General features: G+C 46.1%; 2 protein-coding genes across 3 annotated transcripts in view; one reads left to right on the top strand and one right to left on the bottom strand.

The window, feature by feature from the left end:
* Positions 1–6,097, bottom strand: part of MYBBP1A (MYB binding protein 1a) — a 52,624-nt gene extending 46,527 nt beyond the window's left edge. Inside the window, exons 1-9 of the mRNA XM_036395324.2 lie at positions 5,909–6,097; positions 5,636–5,731; positions 4,750–4,833; positions 4,287–4,361; positions 3,758–3,865; positions 2,741–2,931; positions 2,286–2,453; positions 1,983–2,100; positions 388–677 (exon numbers count right to left, since the gene is read on the bottom strand). Coding sequence (XP_036251217.1) covers positions 388–677; positions 1,983–2,100; positions 2,286–2,453; positions 2,741–2,931; positions 3,758–3,865; positions 4,287–4,361; positions 4,750–4,833; positions 5,636–5,731; positions 5,909–6,097 — 1,319 coding nt within the window. The remainder of the gene's footprint in view (positions 1–387; positions 678–1,982; positions 2,101–2,285; positions 2,454–2,740; positions 2,932–3,757; positions 3,866–4,286; positions 4,362–4,749; positions 4,834–5,635; positions 5,732–5,908) is intronic.
* A 1,868-nt stretch (positions 6,098–7,965) lies between these two features.
* Positions 7,966–19,534, top strand: EIF4H (eukaryotic translation initiation factor 4H). Of its 2 annotated transcripts, XM_036394921.2 has the most exons (7): positions 7,966–8,096; positions 13,387–13,568; positions 14,499–14,563; positions 14,672–14,771; positions 15,440–15,505; positions 17,376–17,534; positions 17,659–19,534. In XM_036394921.2, exons 1-7 carry the CDS (start codon positions 8,038–8,040, stop codon positions 17,793–17,795), a joined length of 768 nt encoding a protein of 255 aa, XP_036250814.1. In that variant the 5' UTR covers positions 7,966–8,037; the 3' UTR covers positions 17,796–19,534. The 2 variants fall into 2 exon arrangements, with proteins under 2 accessions (XP_036250814.1, XP_036250815.1); XM_036394922.2 differs by lacking the exon at positions 15,440–15,505.
* The last annotated feature ends 279 nt before the right edge of the window (positions 19,535–19,813 follow it).

Here is a 19,813-nt window from a genome sequence, read left to right as displayed (position 1 = left end):
CTGCAGCAGTCAGTAGAGTGAGGTTTATAGGTGCCAGGTAACACATTACCTGGCCTGAATGCCAGCCTCTCTAACACACAAATAAGAGGGAGGCACAATTCCTAGAAAGACCTGAGAAGCTGTAGTGAAAGAGGAAACCACCAGACATATTCTCCAAAGCAATTGGCAGGACTAGAAGAGAAAAGGCTCTTTTGGTGATCCAGTCTGCTTTGGGCAGGCTGGCTGGTTCTCAATATGCTTGCAGAATTTGCAGAATTGAATTTTATCCCAGTGAAAGAGTCAGATGCTGGGGCTAAACTTTCTGAGACAGAGGAAATAAACAATTGTCAACCCATGGCAAGGGAAGCAGCAAATGCTGAGAGGAAGGTGCAGCACCCAGGTACTCACACGTCTGCGTTTTGCTGGTTCTGTTTCTGCCGGTTACTTGAGAAGTCTAAACAACAGTCCAAGTCTGGCCTGAGGAACATGTCTTTGAGCCAGCAGATGTATTTTTGCAAGGCCACTGCCTGCAGGTGTCTGACTACCCTGGAAGCACTCAGCAACACTGGCCTGCCCTGATTGGTAAGGGTAGAGAAGCCCATCATCACAGCCAGCTGCCTCTCTGGGTCATCGCAGCCACTCAGAAATGTATCTATATATCCCTCCATTTCTGCAGCAAACTTAAATCCCTGGGGAGACTGAAAAACATGGTCAAAGAAGCAGGTCAGCAACTTCACACTCACACTGAATGGCTCTGTAAATAAAAATCATAGAATCACAGAATGGCCTGGGTTGGAAGGGACCTCTCAAGTGAATCAGGTTTCTTTACTCCCTTGTTGATTAAAAAAGTGGAATCAGGAAGAAAACTGCCAGTAAATATCAGACTCCAGCTTTGTCTAGCTCCATCTCCAACAATCACCAGAATCTCATAAGGATGTACAAGGTAACAGCATTTACTTCTCGAAACAAACAGCCTATATCAAGAAACAAAACAAAACAAACCCCAAAACCAGAATCAAATTCAAACAAAGATCTTTTCTATTCTCTCATTATCAACAACATTAGCAGCTTCTTCCATTTAACCTCATTGTCTCAGGGATTTCTGACAGGAACCAAATAAAAAAAAAATTTGAAGCACATGGAAGATCACAGCCTAATTTACTGTGCAACAAGCACAAAATGTAAGAAATAGGGAAACTATTAAGCCAGTGGATAGATCCTGGAGAAAGCTGGTCCATTTAGGGAGGCACCATGGTATGCAGTATTTGCAGAGCAAACCCACACACCTGTGGCTGCTCTGATACAAAAAGATCACACAGACCTCTCTCCCAAGATACAACAACTATTTCTGGACACGTGTGAGGAGGTTTGGGATTGTGTTACCACTAAAAGCCAAGCTAAAAGCCAGTTCTATCAGTACTCCCTTTTTACTTTTCCTCTGTTTATTACAGGTTTGTGTTGTTTGCTGGCTTCCCAGTAGGGAAAGAGGAAGAGGAGCTCCAAAATCCAATCCCAAATAATTTTTGTGCTAAAACCTCAGATGTGCTTATTGAAAAAAGCACTAACAAACAAAAGCATGAGTTGTCCCTTTTTGCCTTTGTCTTCCAATGTTCATGCAACACCCAGCACAATGATAAACAAAAAGGAGCTTCTGGACACACAAAAGCAATGGGACTGTTAAAGGACAACACATGACACTGTCAATTTGCTGAGGACTGCCCTTCCTCTGCCTCCCCCATCATTAGAGCTTTCTTGGCAGCAGCATTGAAAGCAGGTGAGACAGTGCTGAACAGTTTCCACACCCTTAAAATAGGCAATGACAGTCAAACACAGGCTATACTCAGTCCACTGCAACCAGTGGTCATACAATAACCTTGCTTGTAGTAAGAGTTCAATGTCTAAAATTACATCAACTTTTTTTATACAAGATGATTTGAAACTAGAAGTGGGGCAGAGACTTCCTTGTGCTCAAGACATGGCCTTTAGCTTGTTCCAAGACCTACCTGAGTCGCTACCACGTGTTCCCCATAGCGCAGCATCACCTTCCCTTTGAGAACCAGCTGCAGCTGCTCCAGGGACAGCAAGGGGAGAGCACTGCCCAGCAATCGGTAGCACATGTAACTGAGTGGGAACAAAGAACATTCCCTCAGGCTAAAGCACAGCAGCAAACCCACACACAGGGCTAAGACAGAGAGGAAGTGCTGGGGCAGGGTACAGGAGCATGCAGGGAGATGAAGTCAAAGCCTCTGGGTCAAGAAACAGAAGGGTAAGGTGGGAAACCACAAAGAGTGTTTGTTAAAACAAACCTGACAGGTCCTGATTTCTCCTTCAATAGCCCATTCTCCACAACTTCATTCCAGAACAATTCAAAGGCATCTTCCTTCAGTGCAACTTGTAGCAAATCAAACACTACACCGGGCAATTTCTTGTCTTCCTTCTCAGACTTGGCAGCACTTTTCAGAAGCTCTACAAGTCTAGAAGAAGAAATAAAATAATGTGAGAGATCTGACCTGAAAGGGAATTGCTGAAGGCCAGATCATCCTGCTGAAAGACACAGAAGATTTCTGTGAACTGCAGGCTGTGCCCCCTGGGAGAAATGACACAACTATAACTTGGGAACCTGCAGAACAATTAACACCTAACCCTTAGCAGCACCTGCAGTGACAAATACAAGCAGGAATCAGAATCACAACCACATTTCTCTCACTCCTAGCCAAGAGAAAAATAATGTTAATTTAAACCTCCTTATTTAAGAACTTACCTGGAAACATTTTCCTTATTTACAACAGTAGATGAGCCAAACAGCTTCTTCAGCTTTTTAGGTTTCAGAACACCAGGGAATTTCTGCATACCCACAAGCAAAAGGTGCAGGTTCTCTGGAGATGTGAAGGCTGAAGAGAGGTCACCTTGCAAGATGTCAAACAGGACCTCCTCAAACACAGCTTCAGGTACCTAGACAGGAACAAGGGTGAGAGCATGTAAGAAATAGCTGAGGGCATTCTACTAACTTGCAGTGAAGTAAGCACATTAAAGTATCTGCACTGGAGGACATTTTACTAAAAGGCTGCAGTGTTCTGGAAACTCTAGAAATAGTCTTTATGGTGACACAATGAAAAATAAATAATGGATGTGTCCATGACTGCCAGACAGTCGCAGGTGCTGAACCATGGGGAGTAGGAGAGGATGCTGTCATCAGACAGCAATTCTGGTCAACTGACTCCAGCTGCAATTGTTCTCTTGCTGTCTGACTGCTCTGCCTGTACAGCCAGGCAACCCAGGGACAAGCAAACTCTCTACTTTTATTTAACACTGCTAGTCTTCATGTCTACAAATAATATCCATTTACAAAAAGGAAATAAACTCTATTCTTTTACTACATACTCAGAGCTCTTTACTCCTTGTCCCTACATAATTTCATTCCCAACAGCCTAAAGTTCAACCTTAGGCCCAGGTTTGCTGCATAAAAAGGTGGTTTGCTGTTCAGAGTTTTCAGCATACATCTGTCCAAAGGAGCACATGATCCAAGCAAGTGAAATGGGAAACAACAGGCTGTGGGATTGTCCACGATGAAGTCAAACCAAGCTAAAGCAGAGCACCTTTCCCAGAACACAAGCATCTGCCCACAGGCAATATAGAAACAGCTCCCACAGTCCACACTCACTCTTCCACACCCCCTATAACTTCCAGCTATGAACAAACTAAAGGAAAATCTGACCCCAAAGGCAAAGCCTCTCTTCCCCCTGCCCCACAAGCCCCAAGCCCCACGCTGTGCCTGTACCTCAGAGGTGATGTCAATGAGAGTTTTGCGTGGGAGATCTCTGAGGTGTGTTTGGTGATTTGTCAGCTGCTGCAGAAGCTGGATGCTCTCCAGCAGAGCTTTCCGGTCCTACAAAGGAAAGATAAGCCAAAAGCAGAGGACATATATCAGAAATTCAGCTGAAGGCTCAGCTGATAATCCACTCTTTAGATGCTTATGCCTACTCGTAATAAGAAACACAATTTTGTTTCTTGATTGATCACTCAGCTTTTTCCAAAAACGTGTTTTCCAGCCAGATATGACAACAGATCCCCTCCCTCCAGGAGAGGTAGAAGCCTCCTGCACTATTTGACACAGTTCTTACATTCTACTCAGGAACAGACTTTAAAAAGGCACAAAGAGTCCATGGATGGCACAACAGAAATGAACTGAACTTGATGCTTCAAGTGCCACTGCACTGATTACCCAGTGATCCAGCCTTTCTCTGTCAATCCTCTTTCCACATCAGAAGCCCCAGGAGCAGAACTGACACACCTGACAGCAGTGTTACCTTCACAAGCCGTCCAGACTGGAACAGAGCCATCACTCCAAAAAAGTTCCCAAAAGCAGCATTTCTCACAAGTTTCTGAAAGGGAAAAAAAAAAGGAAAATAGGTAAAAATCTACTTTCCTGAGAGGCCAGAGCTCACACACAGCTACACAATCAGTGGAGCAAGATGGCAGGAAAATCCTGCCTTGAACACCCCACCATGGGAAGAGTGCATACTGAAAAGCAACCCCCTGCACAATGTTTAAGAACTGTCCTAAAGTACGTCTTCATCACAGTGACAAATCTCAGCTAAAACAGGGTTAGATTACAATGTCAACTTCCAATTTCTAGAAATATTTGTTACTTCATTATAGTCATCTGCTTTAACACAAACCTCAAAACTACACTATACACCAAGACTTCAAAGAATAGAGAACAATTCATTTAAGGTAGCAGTTGGCAAATGTTGCCATGAGCTGACTTACTTTTTTCACTTTTTCCAGATTGTGTTTTTCTTTTATCTGTTCCAAAATGCTGCACAGTGGAATTTCCTCAAAAGCCTGCAAAACCTGAGGAGAGAGATGGAGTAGCTGTTTGCAGTTCTTCCATTTCACGACATTATCCTAAAATAGAGCTGAAGAGTTGTTCAGCACAGCAGCAGACGTGCTGCTTTATCAGGCCAGAATAGAGACAACCAGATCAGTAAAGATGTCTAGAACAGGAAGTAGGCTGGGAGAGCTGGGGCTGTGCAGCTTGGAGAAGGCTCCAGGGAGAGCTCAGAGCTTCTCCCACTGCCTAAAGAGGCTCCAAGAGAGCTGGAGAGGGGCTCTGGAGTCCCAGAGTGCCAGGACAAGGAGGAATGACTTCAGATTAACAGAAGGCAAATTTAGGTTAGATATTAAGAAGAAATCATTCCCTGTGAGGGTGGGGAGGCCCTGGCACAGATTGCCCAGAGAAGCTGGGGCTGCCCCATCCCTGGAAATGTTCAAGCCCAGGCTGAATGGGACTTGGAGCAATCTGGTCTAGAGGAAGGGCAGATATCCCACATCAACCAATCAAGACCAAGAGCAAAACAGTTTTAAGCAGCAGTAATAGTACTAAATGCAAAATAATTGAAAACTTGGACAAAATTTGTAAATCAAGGATGGTCCTTGAAGCAGGACTGAATACTGTAATATGAATGTGATATTGGTATATTTCATAACTTAGTTTCTAAAGCAGAGTAGCACCATTTAAAATTACGGTAATTGTGAGAGCCTTCCCTCCCATGTGCACAGAAGGGAGTCCTCCAGCCTTGCACAGAGAGCAAAAGTGACCCCAAGCACAGACAGAGGCTGCCGACGGTTCTGACCCGCGCTGGGAAGCACTGACCTGCGCCAAGGCCAAGCTGAAGCCAGGGCGGGCGGCCTCGCGGGTGGCTCCCAGTCCCTCCACCAGCCGCTTCAGGGTGTACTTGAGTTCGTCATCCTGCAAGAGAGACCGAGCTGGGAGGTGTCCGGGCTGCTCCGAGCGCGGCCCGGCCGCCAGACCCCCGCGCCCGGCCCGTGCCCCGTCCGCACTGCCGCGTTCTCCCCGGGGAGCGGAGGGATGAGCCGTGTGAGGAGCTCTGCACTGCCCGCCCGCACCCTCCGGCCCCCGCCTCACCTTCTTGCCCTCCCGCAGGTGCCGCAGGAGGCTCTCAGTGGCCGCCAGCCGCACCTCCTGCTCCGGCTTAGCGATGTCCCAGAAGAAGTCGAGGAAGGCGCGGCCCTGCCGCAGCACCCCGCGGGGGTCGGTCACCGCCGCGCCGCCGCCCCGCGGCTCCGTCTGCTCCCCCAGCTCCATCCCCGCCATGCCGCCACCGCTGCCGCACGTGGGGCCGCCCGCCCGCTCCGCCTCTTCCGGGGCAGCGCGGCCGCCGCGGGACGGGCTCGGCCGCCGTGTGAGCCGCTCTCCTCAGTCCCCCCGGTACCTTAGGCCCGCTCCTCTCATGGCCGTGCCTCAGCTCCTCACGGCCCTTCAGCCCCGTTCTCTCAGCTCCTCCCGACCCTTCAGCCCCGCTCCCCCCAGTGCCTCATGACCCTCAGGCCCGCTCCCCCCAGCGCCTGCCGGCCCCTCAGACCCCGCTCCCCTCATGGCCGCCCTTCCCACCCCTGTCCCCTCAGACCCCGCTCCCCTCATGGCTGCCCTTTCCACCCCGCTCCCTCAAGCCCTCATCCCACAAATTCGGATTGCTTTGCCGGTGTGCCGCAAGCCAGTTGTGACACACTCGACGGACACATTGATGGGTTATTTCAGAGTTGCGCGAGCCGTGGTGCTCCGTGGTGTTCCACAAATCCAGCACACCCCACCGGGCTTTTCACACCGTTGTTTATACTCAGTTCAGAGTTAACTAACTTTCCAAGTACTGCCCATATATCGGGATTGATTAGTAATTTACAAGTTGCATAACCTCAGCTAACTTGTAGAAGTTGCCCACATGCTGAGGGGAAGGGTCTTCACAGAGTCTTTAGAATTATAATGAACATAGAAGATAGCTATAGGATACATGGGCCTTGAGTCTTCTCCTAAATTAGCAAAGTATACACAGACGTACACCAAAATCCGAATTTACTACATCCTTAATGCTCATTAGTTCCAGGATGTCCTTGAGTAAGTGGTGCTGGCTGCTGCCTGCCCCACGGCTCGCGTCTCCTTCTTGCTGAAAGCATGCAAAGATCTTACATTAAAGAACGTTACTACTTAAGATAATCTTGACATATTCCACATTTTACAACACCCCGCTCCCCTCAGTGCCACGTTCCCTCCCTGGCCCCCAGCCCTGCTCCTCCGCAGGACTCAATCCTCCTCCTCTGCCCTGCCCTAGGGGCTCCCGGGCTTCTCTCACCCGGCTCGTGTCCCTGGAGGGAGGCGGCGATCCAGGATCCGGGCTGGATCCTGTCCCCGCGGGGCTGGACCGGGACAGAGCGGCAAAGCCTGCGGGGTGAGCCGGGATCGGCAGCGCGGGGTCAGGGACACGAGGCGTAGGCACTGTTGGTTAGCGTATGAGAATCCATGGTGTGGTTTTATTAGAAAACATTAAATTATGGCCTGGCAAAAGGAGACAAACCAGCTGGTACAAATGGTATTTTTTAAGGACACTGTGAAGCTCTCGGGTACAGCCCGTTGTCGTAATTTGCAATAAAATCCAGCACTATCCTCCAGCAGCCCTGTGAACACTGCGTGTGGCTGCCAGACACGCGCGGGAGTGCAGGGAATGACCTCGGGGCAGGATCCATCCCTGTGATCACTGTGGATGACTGTGACACCTGGAGCAGGATCCATTTCCATGAGCCCTGTGATCCCTGCCCGCAGCGACAGCGGGATGCTCGGGGAGTGAGAGCCGCGGGCTGACCCTGGATCAGCACTGGAGCGTCCGACGCTCACCGAAGCGCAGCCCGGGCAGACCCCCGGGGGATCCCCGACAGACACTGGGCACATCCACGGGCAGATCCCAGGCAGATCCTCGGGCAGATCCGGAGCAGATCCCCCGGGGGAGCCGCGGGTAAATCCCGCGCAGATCGCGGAGCAGACACCGACAGCACGCCCGGGCGGATCCCGTCCCACACCCGACAGGAGTGAGCCCCGCCGTGCGCCTCCCGACAGGCAGCAGCGCGGACAGCCCCGGCGGGGCGGGGAGCTGGAGGCAGGCACCGCGCGGGGCAGCCCCGGCCCGCGCGCCGCCGTATATAAGCGTTGCGGGGTCCTCGGGCGCGGTCCTGTCACGCTCGCACGGGGACGAGGCCGCGGCGGCGATGGCGGATTTCGATCCCTACGACGACCGGGCCTACAGCAGCTTCGGCGGCGGCCGCGGGTGAGCGGGGCCGGGGGCAGCGCTTGGGGCTCCCCCCGTGGCTGGGACGGCAGCGGGGAGCAGCGGACCCGGCCGCGCGGCCTGGCCTGCTCCGCTCGGCGGGGATGGCGGGCGGGGGTTGCGGGACGGGAGCGCCGCCTCCGGGAACTGTTTGGGCTCGTTCTGCCCCCCGCCGCCGTCCCACGGGGCGGGGGGGGTGCCCTTCCGCTGCCCCGCTTTGTGCGCTGGGGCGGGGGCTGCGCTCCTGGGGGTCCCGGCCGTGCCCGCGCTGCTCCGGCCGGCGCCGCAGGATCCGGGGCCGGGCGGCTCGGGAGCGCTGGGAAGGGGCGGGAGGAAGGAGGTGTCGCTGTTCCCGCCGTCCCGGAGGCGAGTGGAGGGGGGATTTAGGGAGGTGCTGGGCCAGAGCCAAGGAAGGCCGTGAGGAGCTGTGCGGGGCCGGGATGGGCGGAGGGAACGTGCCCGAAGGACTGAGCGTGGCCCGAGGCCGCTGTGCTGGCGGGACGAGGCGCCCCCGGGAGCGGGCAGCGTTGTGGTGCCTGCGGCGGGAGGAAATGGGAGCCCTTTGTGGTGGCTCCGCACGAGTAGCGCCGGCAGCCGCGGTCCTGCGTTATCCGGGGCTCCGGGTGCTGACTGCAAATCCCTGATCCTGAGGAATCGGGCTTGTCTCGTCTCTTTGCTGAAGAGTGTTTAGGGGAGGAGCTACAGAGACAATAACCCGTAATTAGAAGTTTGTGTTAAATCAAGCTAGGAAGGTGCAATCAAACAGTTGATTTTTCTGGAGGCTGGTGCTGTTACAAGTTTCTCTGAAATAAAACAGTAGGTATAAATCTGTGGAATAAACTTCTTTGTGAGCAAATCTTCCCAAGTGTGTTCCTGTATAATCTAATCTTCCAGGGTGTATTTCCTGATCAAAAGTGTGTTCGTGTCGTTTTCTGCTCTTAGATAAATAACTTGGTTTCATTTCAGACTCTTTAGGCAGCAGGGAGGAGCTCCTGGAGGTAGAACAGCAGTAAGTTTTTTTTGTCTTTGGAAGGACTCTGACACTTGAAGCTTTTCAAGCTGATTTTCATGCACTGATACCCTTTATGTCTAATTCAGAGATGTCCCAGAGCAAACAGATGATGTAGCCACTCGCATTCCTGTTATTTTTTAAATTCTGTAACAAAATAGCCTTGCCAGCAGCCTAAAGTGATACTTGACTCTTTATAAACTCAGATATTGCTGCACACTGTATCTAGTCAGTGCAGGCATATTCTGTGAAGTAATAAAATGCCAGGTAAAATATTATTCAGGTTCCTGTAAGAGAACTGAAATTTGCTGTCAGGGAAGATGTGGATCCTTGCTTGGTAAACTAAAGGCATCCTGCAAATCAGTAGATGTCTTTACAGGTAAGGAAATGTACTTATTCTAATTTTTGCCTGCAGTTCTAAACATCAGATACTACTAATATTAGAGTCTAATGTATACTTCTACCTAATTTATTGTTATCACTATTAAGTTACTAATAGCTAACTCAGAGTTTACTCTCTCTGTATGTTGTATGAAGTCCTGTAATATATGAAGTGTAGTGAAAACATGACTGTTCTTGAAGGTTCTGCTTAAAGAATCCCATGTTGATTTTAATTTAGGCACTGTAGGAACAGTATAACCTCAACTGAGGTGTAGTAGTTTTTGTTGAAGTTGCATTTGCATAACCTTTGGTGTATATAGTGAGTGAGCACAGGATTTCAGTGTGACAGATGGGAAATCAGTGCCCAACAGGTTCTGACATATGGAAGTTATCTGCCTCTTTCTTGTAATCATCAAAATAATGGTGGAAGAGCATCAAGATATGACTGGTGTGATAAGATGGGATTTGCTACACCTGAGATGTTCAGTTATGCACTGACTAAAAGCTGAATCATAACATTTGGGGATATTATGAAATCACTTTAAAAAGTCACTTTATTCCTGGTGAAGACTGTGATGCTGACATAAATGACAAAAGGCTTACTGTAAGCTTTTTAGAAAGTATTTTGGAGCCCAAAATGTGACAGAAAAACCTGTAGGTAAGTATACCAAGGCCTAGTTGAAACTGAAACTGTCTGTAGAGCTTCTCAGAGTTGAACGAAGGGGACTGTTTACCACTCCTAACTCACTGCTAGGCTGTTTATTTAGGTGTGGCTTGAAGTGCTGGGCACCCTGCTAAAGGTTCAGATTCACCTGCTGGAGTGCTGCACAGTTCAGTGAAAATGGGAGTTGGTCCTTGTGCTTCTGGCAGCTTGCATCCTCTGTCTTACCCATCTAGCATTAAAGGTATCTCCTCATTTTTAGGTTTGGGTAAGCATTTTGCTGAAGACATCTGGTACTTACTCCAGACGTGTCCTGGGTTGCTGGAATAAATTGGGTTTGAATTTGGTGTAGTGGTCCTGGGGGTTGGCACTGTCACCCTGCTAATCCTTGTGCTGCCCAGAAGAGCTCAGGTGTCAAACCCAGGGTAGGCCATTGTCTCTGTGCTGTGCAAAAGGCAAATCTTGAGCTTTGATCTCTAGGGAAAGGCTCTTTAACTCAGATACTGGCTTTCAAAATAGCCTTCATTTTGAACTTCTGGCTGATCTTTTCTGGAGACCTAACTAAACTTTGCAAAAGAGTAGCTTCAAAATGGGAGTTGAGTTGTTTTCTACCCAATATGGCCAAAGTAATTAACTCAGCCCACCAAAGTTAAATTATGGGGCTGTTGTTAGAAGCAAGCTTTCCTCTTCAGCTTTCTGCTTTGGTTTTCTGACAAGGAAATCAAGTCATGTCTTTCAGATTCTCACAGTAAGATGACATAATAATTATTATTACCTAATTGTGTCTAAGCAGAAATTTAGAGTGGGAAGTGCAGATATTCATTCAATCATTTGCCTAATTCAGATGTGTTTTCAATTATTTTTTTACTTTTGTCCTACTTTGTTGCAAATGAGGGAATCTTCTTCCAATCTCATTGTTTAGTTACTGAAGTCAGCCCTTTTATTTTACTATTTCAGTGTTGGAAAAAATGTAGGGAAGTACAGAAACAGTTTCTTTTTCTGTTGCTGTACCTGAGTTCCATAAGAAACTTGGTTTGAAACTCAGTTATTGACCATGCCTGTTCTTCAAATGGAAACTAAATACCAAAGGTATAGTTATATATTTGATAACCAAAGTCTTAATAGTAAATTGGAGAAGCCTGTTTAATTTTCTGGCTTTAAAATCAGTCTGGATTGCACAATAGGGCATGGATTTCCACACATGCAGCCCATGGTAGAAAGGAGGTTTGCTGTAGCACAGAAAATCCTTTTGGGAATTGAGAATGTGGTTTTAGAAGTGGCTCAAATGGAGCTGATGGAAGTGGTAGTTCCAGCCCTTGTTCCCCTTCTCATTCCTAGCTGGCAAAGTGCTCTTTGCAGCTGTCCTGATCACCTTGTTGGTCTGGCCATGGACTCAACTCCAGGCTGGTTTTTTAGGTGACTGGCAGCTCAGGGAATGTCCTGAGCATCTGTACAAGGAGAGAATGCTCCTTTGGAACTCAATTCTGATCTTCCTGGAGGACATAAACATGAAGATTTTCTTTCTTGGATGCAAGTTAAATGTATGGTATGTTAATAGCTGTTCCTAATGCTGTAAATGATAAATGAGGACAAAGGCATGGAACTGATTCTATGTATTTTGGGATTATTTAGAACAGCAACTCTGCTTTCTTGGAGTTCTTCCTTAAAACTCAGCCTTCTGACTAAAGTAATTTAAAACTATTACAGCTTTACTTCTCCAGTATGTTTTTGACTTGTTAATGAGACAAAGGCAGATGAGGAATATTGTCAGAAATGCTAAAATGCAAACCTGGGTGGACGCTAATTAAAGATATGTAGATTGTGGTTCAAGTAGATTTAGCAGCATGTTGATAGTGTTGGTGACAAATGATTCTTGCATGGAGCTGCTAAATAAGGCACAAATGACAGGCTCACCTAGAGAACTAAGGAATCTTATTCAAGCTTGATGTATTATCTGATTCATTAGTAGTAAAATATTTATTCTTGAATGAAAAAAATACTGTCAAGGACCTTGCTTGCCCAATGGATTTTTTTGACTGCATTCAACCAGCCAGAATAAAAGGAAATGATAAAATGATTTGACCTTCTGGATTTTAGGAAGGACTCTGCAGCTATTTAATTGGTCCATGTCAGATTGGCAAATCCTGCTTTGGTACAGGTTGTGTTCCACCGTGGTTTTAAATGCACGGGGAGCCTCAGGGAAAGGGAACGGACACAAGCAAAGCCCAGTAGAAGGGAGGTGATAAAGGGAAGATGGACAGAGTAATAAGTAGATATTTCAGGTAAAGGTCAGAGGTTGCTTATGTGGGAAAAATGGTGTTGGAACCAGTGGAATCCTATAGTCTACAAGTCTAGAAGCTTTGACCTCAGGTTGCCTTGTATGTACCTTGCTCTCTGTACAGAAATTCCAAGTTGGCTTCTGAAGATTGGGCTCTGCAGGAAGTTCACACAGATGTGTTACATTAGTAAAGAATTTAGCTGGTACAATTTAGTTCCTCAGCACACAGTGCCAAGAGTTTCACTGGTACTGAGGGACAAGACAGGAAAAGACCACCCAGTTTACCTCTGTAATTCACAAGACAAAAGGACTAAGCATCCAGAGAGCACGTGATTTTTTTCTGCCTCAGAACCCCTTATTCAACCAAATTTATTTTGTGTTCAGTTCAAAACATTCCAGTCCAGATACTCAACAATTATGGCCACAGCTTCAGATTAGGGGAAGGTGTTTCTCATAAGTTAAATGTTGCTGAGATAATTTGGGTTGTTGTGGAGTGGGTGTTGATAATATACTCTTTAGTTAAAAGCATTGGATCCAGCTTAATTTCCAGATAAGCTGACAAACCTGTGCCATACAAGTATTTCTTCATTGCCATAAATTATTCTTCACATCAATTCCAAGATGGGGGGTGTTTTAGAGGTAATGTTTTTGAGCAGGGGACATTAGAGATAACCTTAGGTTGCTTTCCTTAATGAATTGTGGGTTAAAAAGTTCATTCATCACTTCGTTAATGAATTCACCTGGTAATGTGTTCATTTCCCACTGCAATACTGCATCAGGTAATACTGGGAAGGAGTTGAGCAGCACTTCAGGTGGCAGGTACAGGCAGAAGGACAGAAAAACTGAGCAAAGCTGTGGGAAAACGGACTTGCAGCTAAACCCAGCAGCTGGGCAGGGCCAGGGCTGCACCAAGGAGCAGCTGTGCTGTGCAGCTCCAGAGGCACCGTGCTTTTCCCAACAGGTCTCGTGGAGGTGGCCTTGGTTCCCGCAGAAATAAAGAGCTGCCAACAGAACCCCCTTTCACAGCTTATGTGGGAAATCTGCCCTTCAACACTGTCCAAGGAGACATAGATGCCATTTTCAAGGATCTCAGCATAAGGAGCGTACGACTAGTCAGAGACAAGGAAACAGACAAATTTAAAGGTGAGTGTTCAGAGCTCTTTGGAGGTAGATGAAAAATTAGTAGGAAAAAAAGTCACTTTAAAAGGGAATTTCAGTCTAAAGCGCAGTTTTCTGCTTTTATGTTGACTTATGCATGTTTTCTTAATCACTGATAATGTGTAAGTGTATCATTTGAATGAGAGTCACTGTTTCATCATCCAGAGATACAGAGTAACCTGAGTGAGGAGGCAATATTTGCACTGACATAACAGAACTTTCTCAAACCTGGTCTGGTATGAATTCTACCAGAGCTGACCCACTTACTCAATACTTAAGGTCATAGGATTTAATTCTTTTACATCAGAAGATTCTCATTGCTCCAGCTCTTGTCTTTTTTTAGTAGACAGGGAGAAAAGGCAAGTAGATAACCCATTCAGGCAGTTGTTTTAGAGGATGCAAATTCAACTGCTATGGGAATTGTTTGGAGAAAATGGACTATATTTGTGAGTTACTTTAAGGGATGGAAAAGGCTTACCTTGGATAACAGAGGGCCTTTGAAAAGGAGTAAATCCACTAAATGATGTGATGACACAAAATCACACTGCTGACCACATAGGTATTTAAATTTATTGTTTAAAAACTCTAGGAATGAAGTGTCAATATTCAGCTGAATAGCTGTCTGAAGGCATAGATCAGAGCTAATCTATAATGAGAACTCTGTGAAAAAGAGAATTAGGCTCTTGGCATTCACAGAGTGCCCAGAGGTCTGTTTCAGGATTTGCCCCATCATTAACAGGTGCAGGTAGATGTGTTCATTGTTGATGATGATTGGTTTCTGAGCCATGTGCATCTTGTATGTGCTCATCACAACTCGTGTTTAAAAGAGAAGGAAGCATTAGCAGGCATGCAGGAGGAGTAGCCTCTTACAGAGGCCTTTTAAAGCACTGTTAACTTGAGATTTGTTTCTTACAGGATTTTGTTACGTAGAGTTTGATGAGGTGGAGTCACTCAAGGAAGCTCTTACATACGATGGTGCAGTAAGTACACTTGCAATTAATTTGTGAAATCCAAGACAAGCAGAAGTCTCTCACTCTTTGGCAGCCCTTTTGATACATCCTGAACAGACTCTCCCCTTGATTTAACAGCTTTTGGGTGACCGGTCACTCCGAGTGGACATAGCAGAAGGCAGGAAACAGGATAAAGGTGGCTTTGGCTTCAGAAAAGGTGGCGGGCCTGATGACAGAGGTGACTTCCATTTTTCTAAGTAGCTTCTTAAATATGATGGTTGTAGTTATGGCTTCTGGTGCTGACTAATGCTGAGACAAGGCATGCAAGTGAACATGAAGATGATATTGAAAGGTGAAATTTTGTATGTAAATATGTATGTGTTTCTAACCAGCTGCTGCTGCCGCTCCTGAGGTGTCTGAAATTTAGCTGTGCTTTGTGTCCAAAGGCTGGATGTGTTGTCACTCCTAACCCAGGAAGTGAGACCAATACCCCTCCTAATGTGTTGTGTCTTGCAGAGGACAGTCATAAGCCCAACAGTCTGATCTGCTACTATTTTATGATGATGTATGAAAAGTGAGTAAGCACGTGTAGACAAGAGCTAATTTTGGAGTATGTCTCTTGTTCCAGTGTAAAAACATTCTTGCCTGTAGTTGAAGGTTGGTTGAATCAGACTCACCAGAGGTTTCCACTCAGTGTGTACTAAAGAAACTTTTCTGGCCACTCATTCTTGGTTAACTTAAACTGACTGTTTGTTCCTGTGCAATGGAACTTGGTTGTACCAAAAGAAAAGGATTTTCCAGCAGCATAACTTTGAATATTGAAGGACTGAAACATTGGTTTGGTATTCCCTTGCTCAGTCTTTCCCACAGCTTCAGACTTGAACACAATTGTGGCTTTTTTCCTAGGAATGGGAGGAGGTTCCAGAGAATCCAGAGGAGGTGGATGGGATTCCAGAGATGACTTCAATTCTGGTATCAGTATTAACACTTATACAGAAAGGAAGCCTAAAAGGCACTGAAATGTTCTCATTTTCATTTGTCACCATGACTGGTTTGATTGAATATTCTGTATGTACCAACTTTGGACATCCTGCAGTTGTAATGAGATTCCTCATGGGGAATCTTCTGTTGCCTTGAGAGCAAATAGAATAATGTCTCCATAGAAGATTCTATGAAATGGCCATAAATGACAGAATTCTTGTCCAGATGTAGCCTATGAGTGACTGTTTTAAGCATTTATCAAGCATACAACTAAGTAAATTTCTGAATAGTAGCAGAAACAGACAGATCATGCAGGAAGGCTGATATTCTGTCAGAGCAGAGGCTTTCATCTTCTCAAGGAGATGTGATGTCATTATATGTGTGTCCCTGAAGTAACTGACTTCTCCAAAGTCAGGTTAGTGTTCCAAAGCACTTGTAAATGCAAAATGTTCCTGAGCTTTCAGACCTGTTTTGGTAATGCAGCTGCAGCAAGGGACTGAGCTTGCTGAGTGGAGGCAGTGACAGAGCCACTGGGTTTGCTCTTAACTTCCAGTCAGTTCCAGCTATTAGAATGCAGGGTGGCATTACACAATTGCTTTTGTCCTCTGAACTCATGGGTTTGGTCCATTTTCTGATGGAGAGATGTTGGCAAGTACAACTTTGCAATGTCTGGTCTCTGCGTGAGTGGAATGAAGGATGCAGGAGAAGCAAAGTGTGCCCTTGTCCCCAGCATGGATTGGAGCATGGTGCTGGAGAGAGGAGCTTGCTGCAGTGCTGTGCTTAACCTGCCTTTGGAGCTAAGCATTCTGTGTCACAGCTTCATACCTTCCTTGGCAGCTTCTCCAAATGTGGATGCATTTCAGCCTGTTAAATGCTGGATGAGTGATTCGTGAGCCAAAAGTTTAGCATTTCAGTCTTAGCTGCTACAAAAGCTTTTCTTCTCAGGTTGTACAGCCTTGCTCTAGATCAAGTCTTTAAAGATGGCTTGTTTGGCACTGAAGTAAGTAAGGGACAGCTCTGCAACTCCACCAAATACTGAAGTGGAAAGGAAAATCTCATTTGGGAACCAAACAACTTTCTCTTCCAGGCAGATTCTGAAAATCTGAGTGTATTCTGTATGCTGATAGCCTGAAGTATTCTCCTCCCACTCCCAGGCAGTGGGGGCTTGGACAGATACTCAAGGGTAATCACTGGTACAGACTGGAACTCTGGTCAGTGACAGATAGTTCTTGATTTACTTCTTTTTTGTTATACATAAACTGAAGAAATGCAGTCAGTTTAAAGTCTGGGGTTTTTTTTTAATTATATTTTATTTTTCCCCAGCTCTTTAATTAATTTAGTAAATGCCTGGCCAGTTTATAGTACAGCAAAGCAGCCCTGGGGCTTTATTCTGTTTTATAAGTGCATTTCACTACTGCCCAGCTATTTTCCAGTTTGCTCCTGTGGATTTCCTGCTAGGGCTGTAGCCAGTGTGATGATCTGGCTATGGAAGTACTCTGAGTACTGTCTGAGTACTACTCTGTAGTGCTGTCTCTCAACTCAACTAATGTTGTTAACAACCTCAAGTTGCAGCCAAGGTTCATATTTTAAACTTGACCCACTCTCCAACACACCAATAAACCTCTAAGTGGATAAAGCACTTTCTGAACTTGGCATAGTATCCTTGGTTTCAAATGGAACCCGAACAGCTCCTCCAGAAGGTGCTAGAGCTCTGTGAAACAATCTGTCTGCAGACAAAGGCTCTCAGTGAACCACCTTGGACTGACAGCGGTGACTAGCAAGGTTTTCCAGTCATCCAGATAAATCTAGATTAAATACATTGCAAAAGGTGCTCTTTAAATTCACTGTCTTCCATCTTCAGGATTCAAAGATGATGACTTCCTGGGAGGTCGGGGTAGAGGAACCCGCCCTGGAGACCGGCGGCCGCCAGGTGCCTCCATGGGGAGCGGTGGCACTGGTCGCTTCAGAGATGGGCCTCCCCTCCGTGGCTCTTCCATGGACTTCAGAGAGCCAACAGAAGGTAAACTCCTCCCTTTGGTGTGTGCCTTGCTCTTCCTCCTCAAAGGAGACTCCTGGTTTTGTTGTCAGTTGAAGCTCCTGCCCTTCCCAGGCAGATCTCACAAGTGCAATGTTTTCCCTTGCAGAGGAGCGAGCACAGCGACCCCGGCTCCAGCTCAAACCTCGAACAGTCGATACTCCCCTCAATCAAGTAGCCAATCCAAACTCTGCCATCTTCGGAGGAGCCAAGCCCCGGGAGGAAGTAGTAAAAGAACACGACTGAGTTTGGGGTTGAGAGGGAATGGGGAGGCGGGAGAAAAAGCAAGACAGTACAGAGTGACTAGCTCTGCTGGAATGTCAACCCTGCAGTTTACCATTCCTGCCATCTGGTATTTGTCCTCTTTGAAACCGAAAACACAGAGCTTGTGAATGCATGTCAGCTGTTAACAAGTGGTTTTTAGTACGTTCTTGGCTTTGCTGTATCTAGTGCCTGCTTTGTGCTGAGTTTCCCTCTTCTGTTTCCTTCCAAGCAGCACAGTTGCCAGTAGATAAGGCAGTGTGGCTGCTTCCACAAGTGTGGAGGTCTCTGGACAAAGGTGCTGCTTCACTTCTTCCTTTCTGGGTTTGTTTTACTTTAGAAGCACAGGTTAGACTTAGTTATTTCCCTGTATTGTTTCCTTTTACTTCCTCAGTGTTCCTCTTCTGACTTGCATGTCTCGTTCTGTATTGCTGTGGCTCTGAAGAGGAAAACTGAAGAGTCCAGATGAGTTGAACAGAAATTTACAGTTCTAACCAAGTAGTGAAATACCATTTATGACAATTGGTGATAGTCACTGTTCACAGCAGAGCCCCTTATGAAACTAAAGGGGGCAGCTGCCCTTTCACATGGGTTGCCAGGAAGGATCAATTTAATGGATGCCTTGCCTGGCAAGCCTGGTGAAGAGCTGGTGGAATCAGTATGGATAAAGCCTCTGTCAGCAGCCTCTTCCTGCTGGCTCTTGACTTCCAAATGGTATGATGCTACTACAACTCTGAGCTCAAGGTTAGTGCTGCAAAGCCATGCCTGTTTGAGCACAACTGCTCACTGGCTCTTTCTGCTTACTTTTTTGGGTTTTACATGTTTGGTAAATTTTTAAATGAAGTTTCTACAAATAAAATTGACTTTTTTATTTTTGTTGAAGGAGTGTATACTTTGCCATGCAGTATTTGATCGTCACTATCCCCTGTATTTCTTTGCCCAGCTGGGTACAGTTTTAGGACCTCAGCTTTCAGAATACCTTGAAAATGGGCAGATTAGAAATCTTTCTGCTATAGATTCTCGTGTAGAAGTTTGGGTAAAAAGCATCTCTTGTTACTACACCTCTCTTCCCTTGAAATGTTTCTTGTCAGTGTTGTGTGGGAGGAGGGAGGGGAGGCTGAAGCAAAAGGAGAGATCATTAATTTTTAAAACCAAAACCTGGTTCTACCACACTGAAGTTTGGACATGTCCAGTGTATGGGAAAAGCTTGGGCCCCCATTGCCAGTGCTGAGAGCCTTCAGATAAACCAGCCAGCACCCCAGAGTACTTACAAGAGGAGGTTGGAAGCACGGCTGCCCCACTACCAGCACCACTGCTAGTGATGAATTTCTTCCCTAAGGTTCCCATTGTAAGTCAGAGTCCCAGCAATTTACAGAACTATTCTTTCCTTCTTTCTGCCTTTCACTTAATCTGCTTCTGAGATAAGAACCATTTGTCTAACACTAATACTTAATTTAAGACAGACATGCATTTGTGTGGTTGTATTCCAAACCAATAATTGATCTATTTACATCTTCAATGTGGAAAAGATTTTAAGAACAAATTCCCATATAAAAAAAAACTCACTTCTAGTCAAGACAGTTGACTTTTAAATGTAAAAACAAAGGAAAAAAAAAAAGAATTCCAAACACTTAGCACATTCTGCTTCATAACAAAATAAATTTATGGATATGGTATTTTGTGAATGATCTTTTAAATAAAAGAAAACATTAAGTAATATTTAACATTGGTCTTTATTTGAGTCTACTCTACCATGTTTTTCCCCCCCTGAGTTTTCAAATATTGTGTTAATTTGTCCCATTCTGATACAAAATAAGGGGGGGAAGAGGAAAAGATAAAGGGGAGGAATCTAATCTAAAGAGTGCTGGAACAGTGAAGTAAAAATTAATTATGGGTGGAAATGAGCCCAACTTCTTTGTCCTGTGACTTCAGTGTCACTTGAGTGCATTGCTAAGGCTGCCAGGTGGGATTTGGAATTCCTGCAGTGTGCAGGTCTGCAGCTG

Source organism: Molothrus ater, chromosome 21, assembly GCF_012460135.2.
Source record: "Molothrus ater isolate BHLD 08-10-18 breed brown headed cowbird chromosome 21, BPBGC_Mater_1.1, whole genome shotgun sequence".
Classification (NCBI taxonomy): Eukaryota; Metazoa; Chordata; class Aves; order Passeriformes; family Icteridae; genus Molothrus; species Molothrus ater.
The sequence above is the reverse complement of the archived record's forward strand: the minus strand, read 5'-3'. Positions and strand labels throughout refer to the sequence as shown.